This window comes from Dromaius novaehollandiae, chromosome W, assembly GCF_036370855.1.
Source record: "Dromaius novaehollandiae isolate bDroNov1 chromosome W, bDroNov1.hap1, whole genome shotgun sequence".
Taxonomy (NCBI): Eukaryota; Metazoa; Chordata; class Aves; order Casuariiformes; family Dromaiidae; genus Dromaius; species Dromaius novaehollandiae.
The window spans coordinates 51186968-51210721 of NC_088130.1; the positions used below are offsets into that span (position 1 = coordinate 51186968).

General features: G+C 39.1%; 1 protein-coding gene across 2 annotated transcripts in view; it reads left to right on the forward strand.

Moving 5' to 3' along the window:
* Positions 1-23754, forward strand: part of LOC112995751 (neutral amino acid transporter 9) — a 53748-nt gene that overhangs the window by 24223 nt on the left and 5771 nt on the right. For both annotated transcript variants that reach the window (XM_064500835.1, XM_026120930.2), the window contains 5 exons: positions 2000-2197; positions 4418-4525; positions 8071-8177; positions 14881-14994; positions 16297-16445. In XM_064500835.1, the coding sequence (XP_064356905.1) occupies positions 2000-2197; positions 4418-4525; positions 8071-8177; positions 14881-14994; positions 16297-16445 (676 nt within the window). The remainder of the gene's footprint in view (positions 1-1999; positions 2198-4417; positions 4526-8070; positions 8178-14880; positions 14995-16296; positions 16446-23754) is intronic.

Sequence of the window (23754 nt, forward strand, 5' to 3'; positions counted from 1 at the left end):
AAATTAGATGCAGGGTTTAAAAGTAAATTACACGTTTGTGTACCCAGCTAGATACTCCTTGAAATCATGAATGTTAGACGTAACAGTAGTTGTACAATGAGGAATTCCATTAAGGAATTTTTATTTTAGCACCCTGAAACTGAGGCATGGCTGATCTGTTTGCTTTTGAAAATCTTGGCTGGGGCATCTGTGCTCCTCACAGCCCTACGATATTCTTACTAAAAAAGCTGTAACCACAGCTTTAATGATGCTGAACACAAAAAGAAACAAATATCGAGCTGCGCAGGTGTCCACTTGCTTTTGTGGAGAGCCTGACATTTTCATGACTAAGGCAAAATGCTGTAGTTGAGTGTGAAGATAGGTCTGTGGAGAATTCTTAAGTAGACAGAATAATGTACAATGAAGGTAGGAGCTCGGATATTGTCAGCATCTGATCTTTGTGCCTTTGTATAGTAACTGGACATGTGGTTCTTTGTTATGAAGCGGTAAATTATCTCTATCCCAGGTGCATATGGAATGGGGAAACATTTCAAAACCAGTCAGACAGCTGTGTGTCACAATGCTGCAGCATTGTTTCTGGGAGCAGCTGTTTAGAGTCAGGCAAAGGAGTTGAGAAAACTCTGAGAACTAGTTGATTGGCATTTGAGCTCATGCTGAATCCTGTTTCCCCTACAGTCCCCTTACCAGCTAGGCACCAGTAGCTACTGCTGTGTTCTTCCTCTTGTGATCTCTTGCTTCTGCTCTTCTGTCCCATTCATATACAGCAGGAGGTATAACTTAGAGATGAAGTAGAAAACCATATTCCACAGCATCTTCCACTGACTAAAAGATTTAATTCAGCTGCTGCATAAAATTAAGGGCTGCCAGATGTTTGAATGGCTCTTGGCAAGGCATTCAGGGCTAGCAAAGAGATCAGTAAGAATAAAAGCATTTTTCAAGGTTTGTGAAATGATCCTCTTACAAGCAATGGAGAGAAAACAAATGAAAAATCTAAGTAAAGTAATGTGATGGTCTCTCTTAAGAGGTTTGATAGGACATTTTCTACACCTTTTCCTTTGTAACAGAATAGGCATGAAGCTAGTGTGGGAGGGAGGCTGTGAAATATTGTGAGGTGCCAAGATTCAAAAAAGAAATTAAGAGAACAATAAGACAGGTTCATATTTCAACACATAATTTTTTGTAGGCATCTCTTAGAAACAAATGCTCATATTAGCAACAAGCAAATAAACCCCTTTTCATCAAGAGATATTTTTGATTTTCTTTGTTCCAGTCACGCGTCAGGTACTGCCAGTGATGAACCACCACACAACAGGATATTCCCTTCTGATAGCATTATGCATATGTTAAACTGCTTCTGCTATGTTGTCTAGCAGTGAATTGCTTGTATCTGGCAAGGCACCAAGATGATAGTGTTTTGCTTCAGTTCATGAGTTTTAGACCTGCTGTTGATTACAGCAGCTTTCTTGTCATCCTCAGCTTGTGTGTTTCCAAGGCAATACACTAATACAGGCTCCTCTGTATCCATAGGCACTTGAATTGGTTTGTATTATCTTAAGTGTGCAGAGGCAGATCATGATGCTAAATATGCATCCAGATGCTGAGATGCACTGCTATGACTGGATTCGAACAGGTGCACGTGGGCATTGAACACACACACCTAGTTGTAGGTATGTGACCTTTAAGGCTGATCCTATGCAACAGCTCACACTACATAGGAATTAGCATCTTGCTTGCTTATGTTCAGCCAGAAACACATTAGCATTTGTCAGCTTACCGTGCAAGGACCCTGGCAGTGTAGCCTAGCAGTGAAATTTTAGCACTCAACTCCTGATAAAGAAAAAAGTAAAAGTAGGAGCTGAGTTGTCAAACATTGCTTCTGAGTGGTCCTACTCCACACTGCTAAAACACTTCCCTGAAATTATTGGCTCTTGGTTGTGAAGATTATGTGCAAATAACACTTTTTTTCACCAGGGGATATTTTTGTTTTTCTTTGTTCCAGTCATTTGTCCAGGCGCTGCTAGAGATAACCCGCCACAGAACGGGAGTGTGACGTCCTTTTCTGGCAACAATACAGGTTTTGAGCTCTTTGAGGAGTGGTGGGACAAGTCACGAACAGTACCATTTTACCTGATTGCTGTTCTTCTACCCCTGCTAAATCTGAAGTCTCCATCTTTCTTTGCAAAGTTTAACGTCCTAGGTAGGTAACAAGTACTCTGAAAGAATAGGTTAATTGTGGTTAAAATATATACAAACAGTGAAAGTTACTCTAGTGAACAATTTTCCAGTAGCCAATATCTGACCTCAAAATGGTTTGTTGATTGGTTTGTTAAATCACCCACAGGCTTTGTCCTGCTTTGTTTGCACCTTAATGTTAATGAGGAGTAATTTTTTTTTCTTTTGCTTCCTTGATAATCCTGTAAAACAAGTTCTACTGTATTTACAACAGATTTTTCTAAACTATGGTACACATGCTTCAAAGCAGCATTTGATGCATGCTACCTTGAGACAGGCAGTCAGACATACCCTTCATCTGGTAACTGCTTCAACACACATGGTTACTTTCAAAGAGTAATTGCCTCTGACCTGAAGTCATTTGCTACCAATCAGGTGATAAATTAGTAGCAACATTCATCAATCCTGTAACTTACTGCTGTGCTTTGCCACAGCTCCCTGTTCTCTGCTCTATCCTGTGCTACGAGGACAAACATTTGTCATGTGCTCTTACTTCTCTGTATTGAGATACAAACCAAGACAGGGATTGGTAGGGTGGATAAAGTGCATGGATGATGGGTGGGGTTGGTCCACGTTTTTGGAAGAGGAGAGGTAGGAGGGCGTAGTGTTGAAGCCCATAGTGAAGGGGAGATGGGGAGCACAGAACTGGTCAAAAAAGATAGAGGTGTATGGTAGAGGGGGTAGAGGACGGGGAACTGAGGGCCTAGTTTGTCTTCTGTTCTGGTGTGACACCTACTTAGAGCTTGGGCCTTCTGCCGCTGGAACTGCCAAATGAAAATACAACACAGGAACTTGGATAAGTGACAGTGCTTCTATATAAAAAGTAAGGTTTTTTTATATAGAAAATATTAGGCATTGATGCATTAGGAATAAGAAAATACTTTTTCAAGTGAGAGCTGGCCATAACTGCACATCTTTTTAAAATATGTGTTATCACGGTAGCTATTTTCTGTTTAAGGACTAATCTGAAGTTATGAGAAATTTCATGTTTTAATATTCAGAAAATTAATATGTAATGCAAAAACTATTCAAAGTTGCCTTAATTTTGGTAAACCTTAAAGCTTATAGTACAAGGAAAAGTGGAAGGCAATATTTGAGGTGCTGAAATAATAGGGGTTGTTTTTTTACTGATCTTTACACTTACAGAAAGCTGAATAATTGGGAAAATACGGGCTATTTTAGCTATTCATTTGATCCTCAAGAACAGAACCTTTTCCCTACATAACTCCTTGACTCCTTTCTGTGTAATCAAATGAAATATTTCCTTAATTTATTTTGTAATCTTGGAGATATTGCTAGAATAAAACGATGTCTTCTCTGAATCTGTATTCTAACCTATACAAGTGAAGGTAAAAAATCAGCATTTATTTATAGCCTGTTCTCTGACTAGCAGGATTGTTAGCCAGGATGTTTCATCACAGTAGTCTTAATTACTGTTGATGTAGTTTCATCCAGTTTGGGGATAATTATTACCCTTCTTCTGTCTCCCTCTCTGTAAATGACAGGAGCCAAGATCATATGCTGTCTGTCCCACATGCAGACATAGCAAGATGTTTATATCCATCTCTGATCTTACTTGTAGTTCTCATGCTGTGCAAAGCATTGCTTGGTGATGCTGGACCAGTCAGATGGAATACAAATCCTGTGTGCTTAGGTTTATATTCAAGACAAGGTTTAAATCCATAGCGGTCAAATATAGTTATTAGGCTTCTGATTCCAGGTGTAAAGTTTGTGATGGCAGTTAGCATTAATTGGTATCTCACTGTGCCATTTGGTTCAAAAGTTAAGGACTGAATGGATGCTGTAATTCCTGCACTTCCTCAGCCAGCTGTGTCCCATGTCAGGTTGAAATCCTGAGAGCTGAAGCTGGAACCCTTTTACTGCCTGGAGACCTCCCTACCTACCCAGTGCCAGGGATTACCAGGCACCCCTTCTACCATCACTAATGCAGCACCTGGAGAACATTAAACATACTGAGAGCTTGTATGGTGGGTGTGTGTGTTGCTCTTTCTCTCTGACTTCTGACCTAAAAGAAAGGAATTCAGACTTACCCTGTATTTTTAAGAATGAATACCAACCCTAAATAACTGTTTGGACTTCTGGTAATTAATAGGATGAAGTAAGAATAAAACAGAGCACACTTTCTGCTGCTTTATGATATTTGTTTGGCTCTTGTCTTGTTTAGGCACAGTTTCAGTTGTCTACTTAGTTTTTCTTGTCACTGTGAAGGCTGCTCACCTCGGAATCCATTTAGAATACAACTGGTTTACAGAGAACGAATTTTTTGTACCAGGTAAGACAGTTAAAATGCAGTAATGAAACATGTATATTGTGGGGTTTAGACTTCTTAAAGGAATTCATAAATGTCTGTCCCATTCACCTTTTAACACCTCTGGGAGGTAAACAGAGTGAGGAGGTGCTGTCTGATGTTGCATCTAGAAGCTCAAGAAGGATTTCTTGTGATGAAGTGACAGGGAATCCCTTTCCCAGTGATGTTCTTATTTAGGAGACAGTATCAGTGCTGGAGAAGAGGTGGAGCAACCATTAGAGGTATCTCCAGCCTTTATCATGCAACAAGGAGCTTGCCACAGCCTCATCTCACCTATATTATAGTAAATCCTAGCTGCCCTGTTTTCAGATCTTACCTATTTCATCAGTGGTTACAACTGACAGACTTTAGACTGACTGGTAAAGGCGTTACAAACTCTCTACACATTGTCTTGCTTAAATAAAGTAGCTTGTTCACCATGATTTATGAGTGTGTTTTTCCCTTGCTTTCCAGCCTCTGGCAGGTTTTAGTCCTTACTCTTAGCCCTTCACTTTTAAATGCCTATTAGCTCTCCAGTATGTTTATCTTTCCTTTCTTTAAAGTATGAGTTTCTCTTCCTCCTCTCCCCTCCCAGTGATATTACAGATCACTGTGCAAGGTGTCACAGTCATATAAACAGTGCTAGAAGTGAAGAAGAGAACCAGAATGATTTAAAACATTAGGAAGAATTTTAAATTACTGTAGCAAGATAAAGATCAAAAGAGAAACACCAGAGCTATTCCACAGTTGGCAGTAAAATCCGTTCTGATCTGTGAAATCATGGTAACGCTCTGTGGCAACAGGCATTCTGGCTCAATAGATAAACTACAGGTAGTAGTCACTGAGTAAGCAATACAAAATTCGTTTAAGTGTGTTCACATGAAAGCTGTGTTAGTCTTGCAGCAGTTATGCTTTTTCTTATTCTACCGCTCCCATTTGGTTGATTCAGCTCTACAGTTGAACTTAAGCTGGTTTGGTAAAATAATAAGCCAAATAAACAGCTTAGTGTATTCTGTGTATTTTTGGCCAGGAACTCTGCTCATAACCCAGTGTCTTTCTTTTCCCCACCTCTCAGTGGGGAGAGCTGTCATCAGTTCTGTTTACTCACTCTTCCATGGCTGCTGAAGGTCATTGCTTCCTCATCTTGGACAGGCTTTTAGAACCCTATTTCAAGATCCGAATGCTGAGAAACAAGTGAAAGTCTTGGTAAAACATTTTCTTTAGCTCGGTTATGTCACTGAGAAGGAAAATGGTGGTCCGTTCTGGCTTGAGTCTTCAAAGACAAGCAATTTTTGCCAAGTATCCCTTTGCACAAGACCAGAACAGATGCTATGAGGATGAATTGGATGTAAGAAGGTTTTCCATAATTCCCTAAGAATCCTGGCTGCTGCAACATCTATACGAACATATAGATAGATGCAGATAAGGTCTGAAACAGTGTAGTCTGTGTTGTCTGTTTTCCTCCATAAGTGTGTTTGCTTTTAGAGTGTATTTTATGGACTAACAAATTACTTTTGCTTGCAGTATAACAATTTGGATTTCAAAGCACTGGATGATTAGCATCTATGTTAATGATCTAATTTATTTTGGTATGGCATTATTCTTAATACCATCTGTAAGTAGAAATAATGTGCTAGCCTGTGCTGCTCAAAGTCAATAGGTAGGTAGATCAAAACGTTTGGTCTTGCTCCCTTGCAAGGGAGAACTGCTGTACATAGATTCAGGAGTGAAGGCTTGGCAAGTGAAGAGTTCCCAGTATCCAAGGTCTTACAGTAATATGGGATAAAATGAGTCTTTAAGAAATTGGATTCTAGTTAATGGTTTGTTGGTTTGCTACAAGAGTTGGTTTCCAACTAGCTGATGAAATCAGGAAATACAAAGTGCTGAAGTCGGCCTCTGCTGATGATACTGCACACACAAGCTAAGATTTAAAAAAAATACAACAAGGAAGTTAGGTAAAATACAGTGCACTGCTGCCACCTCTCTCTGAGAAACCCCATATAAACTTTCTCTGAAAGCAGGGTTTGAATGCGAACTGCACCAGCAAACAATCTTGGAATGCTTGCGTGACCTTATATCTGCAGATTCTTTGTAATGCAGGAGAGAATTCACCCGAACTAAGATTCATAAACAGACCTGCGTAAACCAGAAACCAGACTGGCTTTAAGTATCTTGAAGTTCAAGTCCAAAGCTCTATTATAGCCTAGTATAAAATGAATTATAGCAATACATATGTGCTGCAAGTTACTGTAAGAAATGGAGTACCAAGTAGTTTGATTATTTTGGCAATGTGACTAGTACTGCTAGGAGATGAGGTTAGCACGTAGCTAATGCATACACATCCAGCTACAACTGGATGTTATAGTGGTGGGGAAGAACACAGTGCTGAGAGAGATTCTGCATCTGTCAGTTTGATTTTGTTATTGAGGTTAAAGTAGTGGAAAACAAGCCCAAGACTCACTTGCGTTCTCTGAGTTCTATTGGTAGCACATCATGCTAGTTAGATATTTTAGATGCAGTGAATTCTGCATAATGCCCTGGGGAAGGTACATTCTGTGAGGCTGGAGGAGCCCTCATTAATTACCTGGGGTACCTGTACCTGGCAGATTGCATTGCAGTTTAGAGAAATCTGGTCCAAATGTGTTTGTATGGAGCTCTGTATGGTTTGATCTGTGAGGGTTTGTGAGATTCTGATAAGTGCATTGCTGGATGCCTTCCAGAAGCTGAGCTAGCTCAGGGATCTGTAATTGGTATAACACTCTAAAGTGTGGGTATATCCTTATATATTACCAACCAAGATGGTGCTTTAATGATGTTTACAGCATTGGTAAATTCCTAGAATATTTGCAGCAGTTCCAGAAACACAGTCTTGTGGACATAATGCTCTGAGTATGAAAAGCAGCAGAACAATGATATTCTCATGGAGGAAAAAAAAAAAAAAAAAAAAAAAAAAAAAGTAGCAATGGGGTATGATAAGTCAAGAAGCTTCTTTGCCTGCCTTAGTGCTGTAGTTTGGAAGCAGCATCTCTCTTGTTTACACATCTACAGATGTCAGTTTTCTTGTAGCATAACTAACTTGTTGATCTTGGTCATTCCAAGAAAGAAAAGATGCTCACAGAAAAGATGCTCATAGAGCAAATGATACCTTCTCCCTATCTCCATTCTCAGGGACTGGTACAGGTACAATCTCCCTGGGACTGATTCCTGCCTCAAAAATGCCTTCTAATTACACTGTTGAGAATCAGAAAAGCTTATATAAGGTCCTAGATTAACCCAATAATCTTTGTTTGTTGAGGTCTTGGGAGACTCTTCTTGGAGACTGTGTTATATAATAACCACTGTCTTCATGAATTTTGTACTTCGTGATTAAATATCTGGATTGGCTATGCTCAGTGACAAGATATTGTCCCGTTTCAATATGGCAGTTCACGTTTCTGGCACTAGACTCCAACGCTATATATTCTCTGCATTTTGTCATTATTTATTTCACAGAAGTAAATATTAACACTCTTTTTTTTCCTCCCCCTTAGAGTTTAGAATTCGGTTTCCTCAGCTCACAGGAGTTCTGACACTTGCCTTCTTCATCCACAATTGTATCATCACCCTTCTTCAGAATAACAGGAATCAAGAAAACAATGTAAGTAATTTCACAAGACTTTACTGATTCGTATCTAGATTGCCAGGCGACACTAATATTTTCTTGTCTGCTTCTCTTGAAATTGATCCAGGGACTGTAATAGCTTCAGAAAATGTAAATTTCTCTTGTGATCTGATTTAAAAAAGCAGTTATACATACTTTTCACTGGCTGCCAGTGAGTAATAGGTGCATTACATATTTATTCAGATGAAACCCCTGAGTAAGAGGTACAAAATTATTTGTGGTTAGACTGACAGTAAATGGCCAAACTATACACAACAGGCAGGAGGCTTGACAATGTTGTAAGACTCTAGGAAAAGTGACAAATTTTAGAATGAAGAATGGTTGAGTGTTTTGAACATAGGGCTAATTCTAGTTAAGGGTTCTGAACGCTGATTTTGGGGTCTAGATAATGTCTTTTTTCAGAGTTGCTTCAGTAGTTTTCTGCCATAAATCAGGTTGAGGTCAGCAGGGAAACCTGACCCTATTTAGGAAGTCTTTGAAGTTGAAGCCTGGATTGGGAACATCTGTGATACGTAGGCTTTGGACTGCTTCTTTACTCTTTGAAAGTGTTATGTACTGCTTATCTAGATGAAAGTGCATTCCTTCTTAATATCTTCCCATCTTATGATGCAGGCAGGAAGTTTTCTTTTGACCGGTAAAATATGAAATGAAGTAAACATGATACAATGTTAGGGGCTTAGAGTACATTTTCAATCTAATTATCTTGTGTTTTTCCTCCCCTGCTTTGTCCAGCTTCATTAAAATCTTAGTTGGAAATGTAACTATGTTGACAAACAAAGATTTCTGCTATTACCTGTATCGGAAGCTGGTACGGCTGATTCAGAGGTGAATTGCGGATTATGTGCCAATGCAGTGAGATGACATTTTGCTTTACTGATACCCCAAGGTAACTTTCTTGTCCTTGTAAACCAAGACCAGCTGAGAGTGACCCCTTCGGAAAAGAAGTCATGACTTCTCCTCTAGAAAGCTTCTTGCATTTTATGAGCACTTCTGAAAGTAGTTTAGCAACTAAACAGTGGGTTCATGGAGCTCTTGAGAAAGAAAACTTAGTAAATTTCTTCTCAGTGAGTTTTCTTAAGAAAATCTTATGGTGTGGAAAAGGGGCAAGATTTCTCTTTTCTGTTAGTTTTAGCTTTCAAATCCTAAAGGAATAATCTCTCCTGCAATCAGTCCTATATGCAGAGGAGGCCTAAAAGCCTCCGTGTCACTTTCAAGACTTCCTGTGGCTTTTCCCCCTCCACTGACACTGGAGGAAGCAAGCAGAGCTCCAAAGAGCAGCACCTGGAATATTCATTCAACTTCATTTTACTGTGTTAAGGATGAGGAACCTGCTGTCTGCATTGAAGCAGCTTTTCCAAATGTTCTTCCTGGGATTTGAGCTGGATTTCCAGGTCAGTCTTAGCATGCATCCCAAGCCCTGAACAAGACTCACACTGCAGAAAAGTGCTTGAATTGCACAGGAAGGGCATCTTCAAATATGGCAGGAAGGATTTGTAATGGGAAGCCAGATCTGTGCGTAGTTCCTTCAGGAGCTTTATTTGGCTATAGATTCCTTTGCTTAGACAGGGTCACAGTAACTTTTAACATCATTAGACAGTATTCATAATTTCCTTCCTTGCTGTTTGTAGCTGTATAAAAGCCTGTCACCTAGGTCTCCAAACTGTTTTGCAGATGTTAATGAAGCATTGATATTCTTGAAGAACTAATTGTTTTGTGATTATTTCCTTGAGCTGCTGGACCAATTAGGAGTTTTACATTTGTATACAGCTCCCAATCTCTCTGAAAGTCACAGTTTTGAGGATATTTGTTTCATACATATTTACATCAATAAAATGTTTTCATTATATCAATATCTCACAGGGAGTCAGATGGAGAGCCCATTTTTTATGGATAAATATGTTAAAAAGTCACTTCAATCAGAATTCTGTTAAAAGACATAGAACTTGACAAGCTGGAAAAATGCTGTTTTAGTTTGAATGAAACTTGCTGAAACTAGTGGTTGTAAGAACCACTTTGGGGGGAGGGGTAAAAAAGTAAGAAAAACAGTTACATTTCTTTTATGGAATCAGAAATCCAGAACAATAGCAGCTTCCATTCTGTCCACAGAGAGGTATCACTGCTCAAGGTTAAAACATGCATTGGAGGAGGAGTCTTCTGGCTGCTATTCCAGTACAGTGGTGTGGGTGTGAAAGGAGCGATGAGCAAATACTCTAGAATAAGCCAAATATCAGCAGCACAGCCTGGAGAAGCCCTGCGAGTGTAGTTCTTAGTCTGCAGTTCAGTGTTTAGTAGCACTGCTGGTTCAGTAATGTTCTCCCTGTTCCTCTCTCCCACTGCTGTCCCATTGTATTTGTCAATATAAGTGTTTGTGCAACTGCACAGTGCACTAGTTTAGAAACTGGCTGGGTGGCAAATTAACCCAGATAGAAAAAGTGGTATGTGTTTTCACATGATTCATTTCTGTTATCTGGTTCCCTGAGCTGCTGTCCAAATGCTTGTGTAAGCCCAGTGCAGGAATGAGAGGAAGGACTACGAGGGCACTCAGTGCTGTGGCTAGCAGTTGTTTGTGAACCTACTCAAGGGAAAGCCGGGGGAAACGGGGGTGGGTTGTCCAGGTGGTAACTATAGAAGGCATGGGACTCTACATTCTTTTCTACTTTTTGCAAAATAGAAATACCATTTACTGGGTCTAAATAGAGTGAGCTTCCCTTGATGCTACCCTACCATGAGTTTCTCCTTCCAGCCAAAATAGCGCACAGCATTGTACATCTTGGTGAACTACTTTTTTTTTATCATCCTGTTAGACATTATCACTTGCTATTAAAACTGGAACAAGCGAAGGCCCTTTGTGCAATATGAACAGAGTCCAGTTGAGATATTACAGGGTTGGCACCTGTCTTTTCAAAAGTGACCAATCTGAAATGAGATAATCAAAAGCTACTTCTTCTAATATGGTAATAATTACTCTGGACTGATACAGGCTCCTCCACCCAGAAGGGACTCTACAGACTAACTTCAACTGTGCCACTGGGGGGAAAAAAAACAAACTATTATGCCCATGACATGCAACAGGGAAGACAAGGCCTGAAAGTTGCCTGTTCTTTTCAGCATCACACAGGAAATACCTGTAGAGAAGCTGCAGAACTTACACTTTGCTGCTTCCAGTCCTGTGCAACAGGCCTAACCTCTGCCAGGATACTCATCCTTGAGTCATGATATGAAGTTGGGTACTTTTGAAGCTCTCTTCAGGTTAGCTCTACATGATGTATTAGACTCATCCTTTTGTTAGAGCCAATTTCTGCCATTGTTTTGCTGCCGCTGCCAGCCTCAGTCACCCAGTTTTCTGTTCCTCTAGAGGTGCTTAAACACTGTCCTGTGCATCTCACCAGAACAGCCTCTGGTCAGCAGTAACTGTAGCCGTTATATGTCCTCCAAGTTCCATCTCAAAATCTGCCCATTACTTCAGGCATACTTGACAAAGGCTTGGCAGGTGGCAAGCTGTGACCCTTATGAATGGTGACCTTCATATGCACTGCATGTTATCTTTACTTCACTTCCACTCTGATCCCCCCCTTATCCTTGCTTCTTTCAACCTTCTGTTTTATATTTGATTCTTACATTGTAAACTCTTAGGTGCAGGGACAGTAATATTCTATCTATTTAGACAGTTCTTGCCACAGTGATGCCCAATCTGGCTATAAACTTCTTTAAAATAGACAAATGGATTTATCGCTGTGTTATTTTAAAAATTAATCCTTTTATCTCTCTCCATGTACCCTAGGGTTTTATCTGGAATTATACTGTCTAAATAGTATTTGTAGTCAAGGTCTTTAGAGAGTGAACTCAGGTCTCCTAACAGTAATCAGAAGGTGTTCTTGTTAAACACGCACACATGTGCGCGCGTGCACACACACATTTGTACGAAGGTAACTGTCTTAGCAGCTTCTTTCTTATACGGAAAAGGACATTTGCAAGAGAGCTGATGGATGCTTGAGCAAAGATAAATTCAGGTTGAGTTACTGTTACTACTTTTCTTGTTACTTATGGAAATCAAGATCAGGGTGTTCTTTGTATTATGGCAGCTCCTGAGGTCAAATCCATGTTGTTTTATGTGCTGTGAAAATACATAATCAAAATTATCCCTGCATTTACTTTTGTTACAGAGTAAAACAGGTACTCTTAAAAAGACTGTGCGAGTGTGAACTGGTTAGTGTAATCAGAGGTAATAGCATACCAACTGTCTACCCTTAATCAAGTCTAGTCTAAAGGAAGTGGCATGAATTTCCCTCTCTTTCAGATCACTTTCCCTCATAACTGCAAGTACTTGCCACAGGAAAAATAATTTAATACTTGGTTCTCATGCTTATATGCAGAGCATGTACAATGACAACTGTGAGTTACTGTGCATTTTGCATAAGAAACTGCAGTCTTCATACACAAGGAATATACCTAAACTATCTAATTTAAAGCAAGTGAAAACAGGTTCTGTCAGGTGATGTTCTTCTAGAGGGTCTTAGGTGCATTTTGAAAAGTTGTCCAAGTCCTGTCTTCAAGAGATGAGAGTCCATGTCACTGCAAAATGACCTTACCCTGATTAGTCTCTAATACTTGCCGTTAATGAGAATTACTCATAAATACCTATAAAAATCTAGATGTTTAGATTCATTATTCCTAAAATAACTTTTTATGCTGGGCCATGGGTGTCTGAAGATGTAGCTGTAATACAAAAAGCTGTACAGATTCTCAGGTCACTGAGGAGACATTCTGAGAATAACTTGAAGAAAATTTTAATGCTTAACTTCTGATGGAGGTTAATAGGCCTTATTCAGTGACCAGCACTAGGACAGCAAAGACTGGAGAAGCACCTGCCAGTTGTATATAACCAGGCAGCAACAGGAAGAGGTTGTAGCTGGAAGGAGACAGCTGCCAGAGGGTATGAGGACTGCCGTGGGACAGTGCATTAACAGCAGACAGTTGTCTGATTAGCAAAATCATTGGTTTGTTGAGGACTGATGGGAAAAGGGCATCAATCTACCACAAATACGCTGGCAAAATGAACAGGAGATCCTAGTTCCCTTGCTTAAAAACTTACTTAACTAAAAACTTACTTAAAAACTGGCTTCCTCCTCCTCCTGAACTTTCCTTCTAACATGTAATCTAGCATGTTTATACTTTCCTTGGGGACCACCTGCCCTCAGAAGACCCCAGAGAGGTACAAGATGCGCTGCTTTTATCAAGGAGATAGTGTGAATAAACACTTGGGGAATGGCTTTCTTGCACAGAAGTAAGCAAGCTTTGCCCACCCTCTTGAGCTGGCGGGATTCCATAAAATCCTGGCCTGGAAGCCATATAGTCCCATTACTTTGGTGCTTGTGCCTGAGCTAGTAAGGCTTGCTCCTCAGTCATAGGAAAACAGGGCCATGTATCAAAGGTATTAGCAGTAATCCTTTAAGAAGCTGATTATTAGCAGCAGCTGAGCAAATGGTTTGGTAAAAGGTAATAAATGTCCTGTAGTGTAGTATAAGCTTAAACAGAATCTAGTTAGAGAGACCATTTGTTTCTAGTTATTAACTATTTGGAAAAAAAAAAAATAAATAAAAAAGCAATGTACTTAATGGGTTATTTTACTGCATCAGTTTCTTTTTTTTTTTTTTTTTTCTTTCTGTTAGGTTATTAATGTGTATGTACATTCTGCAATTGCAAAAAGTGCTTGACTAGATTTGGTGCTTATTTCATAATACTAAATGTTGCTCACAAACTAATAATTTTGTGAAGTTAGCATGATAGATACAATATAAATATACTAAAAATTTTCAGAAGTGAACATGGAAGTTAAGCTTTTAAACCCATACTTAGGTATCTATAATACAGTTAAATATGGATTTAGGACCCTAGCTTCAGCATTCATGCCTGAAAATCTTTGACTGTCATTTAGTGCACTTATCTGGGATGTTTATATAAATTCGGTAATAGAACAGATAGGCAAATTCAGATAGAAGAGTCATTATAAGATACAGTAAGGAAGCTAAAGGACATATTTGTGTACCCATCCCTCTCTGTTTTATTTTGTTTTTTTATTTGTATTTTTATGTAATTTTGTATTAGCTATGTTTTCCATTATCCCAGCATTCCTACAGGTGCCTATCATATTAGTTTCTGTTTTGGAGACCATGTGTATGTGTAGATCATCCCCTTGGGTTTCAAAGCATCTGGTTAAAAATGTCCTTTGTTGTATCTGTATTTGGGTATGTTGATGTCTTCAATTGCAAAATTTTAGTCCTGACGAGAGATTTATCATATGGCGTCGATGGGCTTTCTGTCTTCGACAGTTGTCTCTGTGTCCCAATCCTCTGAGTAATAATAAGTGAATGTAAGAAAGTAGAGAGTATTTTTTGTTTTAATAGCTTGTGTATGTCTGTGAGTCCGGCAATAACATGCTACATCTATTGACACAACTCTTTCTTGCTGTCTTTTCTGTATGTAGATAGATACATAATATTTGTTTGGCTCCACTTTGGAGTATCTTCTTGCAGCTTTCTGACCTGATCCACGACCAAATTTGAAATTCCTACTCAAGTAAATCTTCTGTTTAACGCAATAGAAGTCTTCTCATGACATTTTTATTTTGTCTCTTTTGGTATGTCAGTGCTGGCCAAAGTAAGATTTTATTTCTCCTCAGGTGAGAGACCTCTCTGTTGCTTATTTCCTGGTGGGATTAACATATCTGTATGTTGGCGTGATAATTTTTGCATCTTTTCCTTCCCCACCATTATCCAAAGAATGTATAGAACAGGTAAGCTGTTTTAATGCCATATATTTTCATCCTTGACCTTTTAATAAATATGCATGAAAAAAAAAATTGCTCCTGCTTGCTTCATGACTCCCTCTGGCAGACATGTCTGTTTTTGATTCTGCTCGGTTGCCTAGTGCCTTATGGGCACTACCACAAGTATGTAAGTAATGCTGGTGTTATCTCCTTAGCATTAACGTCTGCTTGCCAGGAGCTCTCTAAAAACAAATGTGAAAGTGAATCAAGAAAGGACTGAAATGAACAATTCAAGCTTTAATTTCTTTAGTTACTTTAATCCTGAAGAGTATTAAGTATTATGGGTATATTGAATGCTGTGTGCAGTGACCAGTCCCAGTCATCACTGGGACTAGTTGCAGGTGCTCAAAAATAGAAACACAGAGTGAATGATAGCTCTTTTAGACAGGAGTCCTCACTGTGAATAGATGTGGAGTCTAACGTTACAGTGGGCCTTGCCAAAGAGGGTCTTTAAATACTAGCACCACACAGGTAACGCTACTGTTAAGGCTATTAAACTCTTATCAGCCTACAGGCAATGCTGATTCCCATGTCCTAAACTTCAAGGACAAAAGTTATCAAAATGTGACTCATTTTATGCAAGGTGTCCCACACCTCTTGCATAATATTTACTTAAAAAGCAGCATTTAAAGGCTTCCTCTGACTGTAGGTCAGTAAGAACCAATACTGTTGTTTAACCATGAAATGATTTTACGAGCAGCTTGAAATAATCTCATTGGGTGAAATCCACAGTTAAATAATAGATGACAAACCTTTAACTTTATTGTCTGTAATTATGCTAAATAGTTATGGAGCTGTGTATATATTTCCATGATATCTAAGTTTTATGTATACTGTTTTTCAGGGATTTCCGCTTATCGAGTATGGTCCATTCCTCATTTATATATGACCCAATTTTACTAATTAAATAACTTTTTTAATATCTAGAGATGATATGTTGGATAATAGGAGCATATGAGTTTATTTGCCTGAGAAATCAGGTGGCCATTGCACAGCCTTGATTATTGAAGTATGTTCCAAAGAAGACAGTAATTCCATCTTTAATGCCAGCATAAAAATGATAGCTATCCTTTAATATTCAAGAATTAGGTGCTTTTTGGTGGTATAGCAATTGCAAAGGAGAGAGAGAGAACATTATATTTTATGGAGTTGATTTGGGAATTTTAATCGTTTGGTTTTATTCTTCTGTCTTGCACCGAGCTATTAAAAATCAGCCAATACATGCTATCAAGTCACCATTGATAAATGTAACGTTATTCCTGTGTTTAGAATTTTCTAGATAATTTTCCCAGTTACGACATCATGTCATTTGTTGCAAGAATATTCCTGCTGTTCCAGATGATGACTGTATACCCACTGTTGGGCTATCTGGCACGAGTTCAGCTATTAGGACAAGTTTTTGGAAATGTTTACCCAAGGTAAGAAGTCTACCCTTGGACAAGACTTTGGCACGCTTACTTAATTGGCCTCCTGTTTGTTTACAGAAATTTGGCTGAGCGCTCAGGGGTTTCCTTTGCAGCATTAGGTACATTTCAAAAGCTAATTTCACAATGTTTGTAGAGTCAAGGAATGAATAGGTGTGTAAAATGAACTCTTGCCTGCAGATCAGGATTGCTGCAGCTTCGCAGAGCAGAATGGGGGGTTCTTTTGTTTTAACTGAATGTTTTTTCAATAACCATATGAATTTTGTCAACATGGTTCCTTTGTGTCATGCATTTATATGGCAGAAGAAAAGCTGTACAGAAAAAAGTCTCTTTGTTCAGTTCAGAAACATTTGATCAAGTAGTCTTTAAATTGTGAAGGGCATGCACATGTGCACTCTGCAGATTAAGGTTTTGGGGTTCAGTATGCTTTTTGGTTGTGCATTACTTGTAATCATCCTTCTGTTTTTAAACAGAGCTAATAGCTACGTGAGTTGTTAGCTGTGTTATCTAGATTGGTGCTCTGTGTATAAAAATAATTTTTCACATGCTAATTTTAGAGGTGGGCTCCACCCTTGCGTTTGAACGCTGTGTGAACTCCAGGGAAGAGCTGATCCGAATCACAATTTTAGTTTGTTTTTTTTTTTTTAAATAAAACCTAGGATGTTATATATTTGGAGTATTGTCTGACTTCGTCACAGCTGAGAAGTTGGCATTTATCTCTAAGTGAGTTTCTTATTTTATATTGTGAATTACTGTTGATGGAGGGAAGGAAAACAATACCCTAAGAAGAAATGTGTATTTCCTCTGTGGCATCAGCAGAAGCATACAGGTCTGGGAGGAGGTTGTTAAAAATCTCAGGTTTCTTCTGGATCCTGAAATATGTATGCAAAGGTCTAGAAATTGGATGCCTAAAATTAGGCAGCAAAATAAGTGCCTGCTTTTTTTTGATGCTAAATTGTAAGCAATTCAACGTTGAGGAGGTAGTTAGGAACTGCTGCAAGTTACCTTTGGAAACAAGGCCATTGATTTAAATGCTAAACATGGATTTCACAGCCACTGAAAAATAGTCATGTTTTTTATATTCTGTAGATGTGCCTCTTCCCAATCTCCTCCCTCCAGTTACTCGCTGACCAGAATGGTTTTCATTTCCCTCATGCCCTCTCCTAGAGTCTATGCTTCCCACCAGTCTCTGCTCAGGTTATCTCAAGTTTATTGTTCTAAGCTTTCATGCTTTCACCATTGTGATGATACAAATACTTGGTTCTTGTCTCCAGGATGTCCTTGTGGGGTTACTTCACTCACTTTTTTGTTGTCTTAAAGGGAGGTTAAATTGCTCCCAGCCTATGGCTATCTGTGTGTGTGTGTCTCTATCTTTTATCTCAGACCTTTCAAACATGTAGCACAAAACCCACTCAACTGATCCCCGAGCTCCAACTTGTGTATATTTACGGCCAGAAAATGTCAGCCCTTAGTTTTTCAATGCAATAGGGACTAACTGAACACTGGTAGCAAGCACAGGACTTGTTTCTGGGAGGAAGTGCCTGGCTGATTTAAGAACTTTGCTAGTAAAGACGTGCTACCTGATTGTGAAATATCTCTTTTGATGATTTCCTATTTTTCACCAGCAGCCGAAGCTGATGAAGGTCCTTTAGCAGCACTGTATTTATATCGCCTTTGTAGTAAGAATTTCAATATTCTGTATTTTCCTACATTTTCCTACTGCTAGCTAGTCTAGAAAATCCCCTTTGAGAAAAGCAGGACTGTGGCCCCAGGGTCTGTCAGAGAGAGGCTGTGAATGTACTGTTCTGTTCGTCACCTGTCACCAGCTAAATTCTACTACAGGCCATTCTACAGTGCTGGTGGTCCCAGTGCAGGATTCCCATGCTCATGCTTACAGAAGAACTTGTTAGATGTTTTCATACTCATGTGATTTCTCTGCTATTCTATCAGACTGACAGCCAGCAGCTAAGCAGATCTCCCATAGTTCTTGGTGTTTGTGGGGAAACTTTTTGCAGATATAAAGGAGTAGCTCTTACTGACTCAAACTGATGTCTGACTGAGGAGCTTGTTGATCCCTCCTGAAGAACCTACTTGACAATAAGAAGTTCCATGGCTTTTACATATAAGAAAGAGTTCTCCACCAGTAATTGTAGATATTTGGCTTCTTTTATGAAAATCATCAATGTCAAGGGCTAAGGGTTCTCAAGCAATAAGAAGACTGACCTGCAAGACTTAAGCTTTGGCTCTTAGGTGTGTGCTTTGGGTGTGTGTATGGAGGGAGGTGAAAATTTGTCTATAATTAAGGAACAAAGAGGAGGAGGCAGGAGAAGAAAGAGCAGAGCAGAACGTGAGGTTCTATAAGGATTTTAAAAAAATGAAAACACGTTAAAATCTTGTCCTTTCTTATGGCTGGTTCTGGATGTTTACATGATTTTCTGCCTTTTGTTTTTACTCTCTCCCTGTGGAAGTAGGGTACAGGGTTGTCACTGCTGGTGCATCCACCCATCTGTGTATATAGCACATTTGACAATGTGTTGATTTTGTACTGATTGTGCATTTGAGGATCTCTTTTACTTGGCAACTTGTTTAACCCCACCATGACTCAACTTGCTAAATCACATGTATTTCAACAGTTGCATCCTTCTTATATTAAATTTCCTTTGCAGCTGAAAGAACGCTATAAATTTACCTTCTTTCTATAACTGTCTATTTTTTCCTCTTAAAAAAAATTCTTTTGGACCCAATCCCAATGGTAAATTTTCATATCTTCATTTTTAAGCTCTGGGTTGCTCCATATGGACACGGCTGCAGGTTTCACATGAACTGGAAGCTCCCTCATATTGAAAGCCAAACTTCTTTCTATGAACAATTGTTTGCAGATGTGGGTACTTGCTGCTGCTATGAATGGAGTTAAGGGATGGCGTTTTAGGTATCAGCCCAAGCAGTTGGACTCTGGATTGATGCATATTAAAGCAGGCTGTTGACTGAACAGCTTGATCACACACGTGTTGCAGGCCTGCCAGATAATTTTTATTTCCAGCAGTGTATTTCCTACTTTATTGCTCAGATCAATTTGGTTCTTTGCTTTAAGTGCATTTGCTTTACTATTTGCTTGTCACTGGATATGATGAAGAGCTATTAGTTTGCTGCTTTGTAGTTAGCCTTGACGATTGGTCTTTCCAAGGGTATTTCTGACAAAAGCAGCATCCTTTTTCATATCCTGGCTTTTGCTGGTAGGCCATGGATTACAACTGGATGGTAATGAGGAACCATCTCTTCAACACTATAAGAGCCTTTCTTGCCTGAAGACTGGTCCCTAAGTCTTCTGTCCCACACACTTTAGATATTTTACAGCGCTGCTAACAATGCACTAACAGTGCAGCAGTGCTGCAACAAAGCTTTGTTGTGCTTAGCTGTGTTGTAACTTACTTCTCTGTAGTCCTGTGTGACCAGGAAGCTCATTCTTTCCAAGCATCAGAGCTTAGGCAGAAGATGCATATTTTTTCTTCAAATAGAACTGAAACTCCAGCATTTCACCTTGGGGGTCAGCTGAACAGCTACAGTTTTTCTAAAGCAGAGGGGAAATAAGTAGCGTTGTATGTCCTCCAGAGGCAAGTCTGTGATGCCAATTTCAAAAAGCCCAACTGGTCTAAATTCCACCTCTTGACAGAGAATCTACTTTCTCTTATGAGAACAAAATCCACACACACACATACCCCACCCCTCTCCCCCAGAAAGGGGGATTCTCTTTCCTGTTGTGTACCAGTGTCAAACTCTCTGCCTGCCTTAAAAGCATAGACATGTATAGACATGCTGGACACAGTAGTCTTCTGACAGGTATCACCACACAATCTGGTGCTTTTCTGTGCTTCCTGCAAAAGACTTGAGATAAAAGGTAAGTACCTTAATTGCTTCTCTCATTTTGCAAGATGGATGCCAGTGATGATCACAGCATAGAAAGGGACATCCTGGGACAGAATCCAAGGATTGTTTATTTTCTTATTCTCTCTCTGGTGCTGCAAAAGATGGCCAAAATGTCCTATTTTGAGAAATAGCTTTCTTTCTAAAGTATGTTTGCAATGGCATTTAATGGGTGACTTGGGGCCAGAGGCATGTGGTTTATCTGCTCTCTTATGTGATTGTGGGTCTTCTTGGATGTATAGAAAGCTAATTTATTTTTGTTGGCTCTTGGCTACTGTGATATTTGTGTCAGAGAATTCTCTTGATATGCTGTGTATAAAATAGTTTGTACCGATCATTTTTTTAAAATGTTTTTTAACATCTTGTTCTGAAAGGTTAAATAAATTGATGGGAGGAAATCACTTGGCTTTCTTAAAAGATTGTCCTCCCTTCACTCCATGGTAGCCCAGCAGACCTGCCAGTTCTCCTGCAGATGTATTTCTTCTGATGCAGTGAAATAAGTTTCTGCTGTTTGTATGCATGTTTGGTTATTTGTTCTTCACCTAGCTTCATCTTGCATCTTACCTGGTGTGGTTTATAGCCTTTGACTCATGTCACTGGAGTGAGATTTCCAGGAAGAAAATATATTTTTTCATTCAGTAACCTTTCCAAAATTGTCACTTAAATCATCCTGATTTGTTTTTTCCTCGCTTTCCTGTTTCCCTTATTGTTAAATTCTGTGTGTTCAGCCTGTGACTCCATGCTGAGTCTAGCATTTTTAATTTCCTTGCTTCTGACTGGAGAGGGTTTTAAATCAGTTTCTTATTTCTTTCTTTAAATCCCCCCTCCCTAGAGTTTGGTTTCATGGTTTTCGGTATGATTGTCTTTTGAGGATACTGAAGTTAGTTAAATGTATATGGTCGCTGTCACTTAGTGGCTTAACTGTAGTTACTACTGCCCGAGGAGAGTACTTGATATAGCAAACCCTCCAATGGTCTTTTGGCATGCCAGGTCGTCTTTGGACTCCATCAATCTGAAAGGTTAACCTTGCAAAGAGGAAAATCAGCAAAATTTGAGAAAAGTTAAGTTCTGTTGGGGGGGGGGGAGTTCTCCCCTCTACTATTGTTTTTGTGGCCTTTTGCAGCAGAGCAAGGACTCCCTTAAATATATAATGATAGAATCTTCATCTTTCCTACTTAGAATATTGAGATTGGGGACAGAGTAGAGAAGATTTTGAGCCATGTGTGCCACATTCAGGTTGTTGTAGATAGGCCTTTTTTGTGACTTACAGCCTCTGTGAGGCAATGCAACCTGTGCCTCAGTGCAGCAACCGTAAGCAGGCTGCTCAGGTGGGCGATCCAGGCCTTGCCTGGGCCACTCAACTCTCTTTGCCACCATTGCCTGTAAGGAGGAAGGTTATAGTGTTGCGTAGAAAAGAGCTATGTGCCAGCAGGTTGGATAGGTAAAAAGGAAGTGAATCTCTCTTAATCTCTTACATCTTCTAAATACTTTTCCCTCTGTAGTTATAATAGACGGAGGTAGTAGGGTTATGCCCAGAAAAAATACTGCTTTCCCGACTGCCCTTCAAGAGCGTGTGGTGACTGTTAAGTGTACTGTAAGCTAGCGTTCAGACTTAAACTGAGCCATTTAGAACCTGTTAAAATGTCAGTAGCTGTAAGTAATGCTTGTCCCTTCTGGAGCACACCTGCATAAAACTCAATCTTATGAAGCCTACTTATTATCAGAAATAATACAGCTACTAATAGTCCTAGATATGGGACTTTTATTTATTCTGTATAGTTTTTTTTTTCTAAATGCTAATGCCTTTCTCTCCATTGAGAATGAGGCTTGTCCCTGTTTCCTGATGGGGAGATGAACTAAGAATATCTATATAGGTAAAAGAAGAGGTCTGCAGATCGATTGCATAGGCATCCTCTTAGACCATTGTTTATCTTGTCAATAACATGGTTCCAGCTTGGGCCACTATCAAAGTGATAAGAAAAAGATGCAGGGTTATTCTGGGGAGAAATATAGCATAACCTTTTGCCCTGAAACAAATGGATTTATTCCTTTTCAGGCTTTTTGATTTTGGTATTGTTCTTGAGGATGCTCCTTAGCTGTAACAATTAAAACTGCAGAGCAGTACTGTACAAGTAATGGATTGTTTCAGAGACTCCAGCATTTTGAGATGTGTGTTTTCAGTTGAGCCAAAACAGATCCCCCTGCCCTAATTATATCCCAAATCAAGAAGTTTAAAAATGCATCGTTTCACGCACACGCACACACACACGTACGTTTGCTCTTGAACAGCTGTTTTTAAGAAGCTAGAATGGATTTTTTAAAGAGCAACAACTTTGAATTCAAAAATCACATTCTCTGTTTTAAAACATGTCAGAGCAAAATGCTTCAAACTTTTCAGTTTTTGTTCTAAAATATTCTGAACTGATCCAAATTTGCAAAACATTTCTGAATTGTTAAGCCTGTACCCTTTTTCATAATTCTTGCTAGAAAGCAATCTTAGCCAAAAAAGAACGAAAGTAGCGCCATTATCTTCTGTGTTTGTAAACTTTTGGCCTCAGTCATGTTGTATGATAGTAAGATTTGCAATCAGCTCTATGTGTGGGGAGAGAAGTAGTAAATTTTAATTGAAAACTCTTACATTTTTGTGAACAGTTTAGGTAATTGATTTTCCTCTGCAGTATGACAGAAGCAGTAAATACTTGGTCCATCTTTCCCTAACACTTACAGTCTGAATCTTGGAATTTTACTAGGTTTATGATATCTGATCATGTTTTTGTTGAAATTTCAGTTGCTGTATTCGCAATGCTTTCTTCAGTCCCTGAGGTCTACCTCTTCTTGAATCACAATTAAAATGCTCTGTGCAAAATTAAGGATGCTGTTATATCTGTCTTTTGGAAATGTACTTTTAAGAACAGGCATTAAAAGTAGTCTATATCTTAAAATTTTCCTTTGTGTTTGAAGTAACTCCATTCCCTTAACTTTATTGAGACAACTTTGTATCTCTCATCTTTCTTCCTACCTTGCAAATTGACACCCCGGCTTTCAGCTAAGGAAGTTGTCACTCTTGGCACTTCAAATGTAATCCACTTGAAAGCTTGTTAGTTGGTGACATCCTCCATAACACAGATACTTTCTGTAGTTAAGAAAAAAAATAGTGTCAGCTTACAGTTTGTGTTTATTTTAAGAAATCAAGTTATCCAGAAGAATAAACAAAAACTGTAAGTGTATGTACGTTTTCTGAGTGTGAATTATTTTCTCCTTTCACAGAAACAGCTGAATGGCCAAAATATCTCAGTTTTCTGTTATATTTCCTGACTTTACTTTATGTTAAGATAAATCATTTTATATTCTCTAAAGAAAAGTGATATTCTCCTGAGTCTGA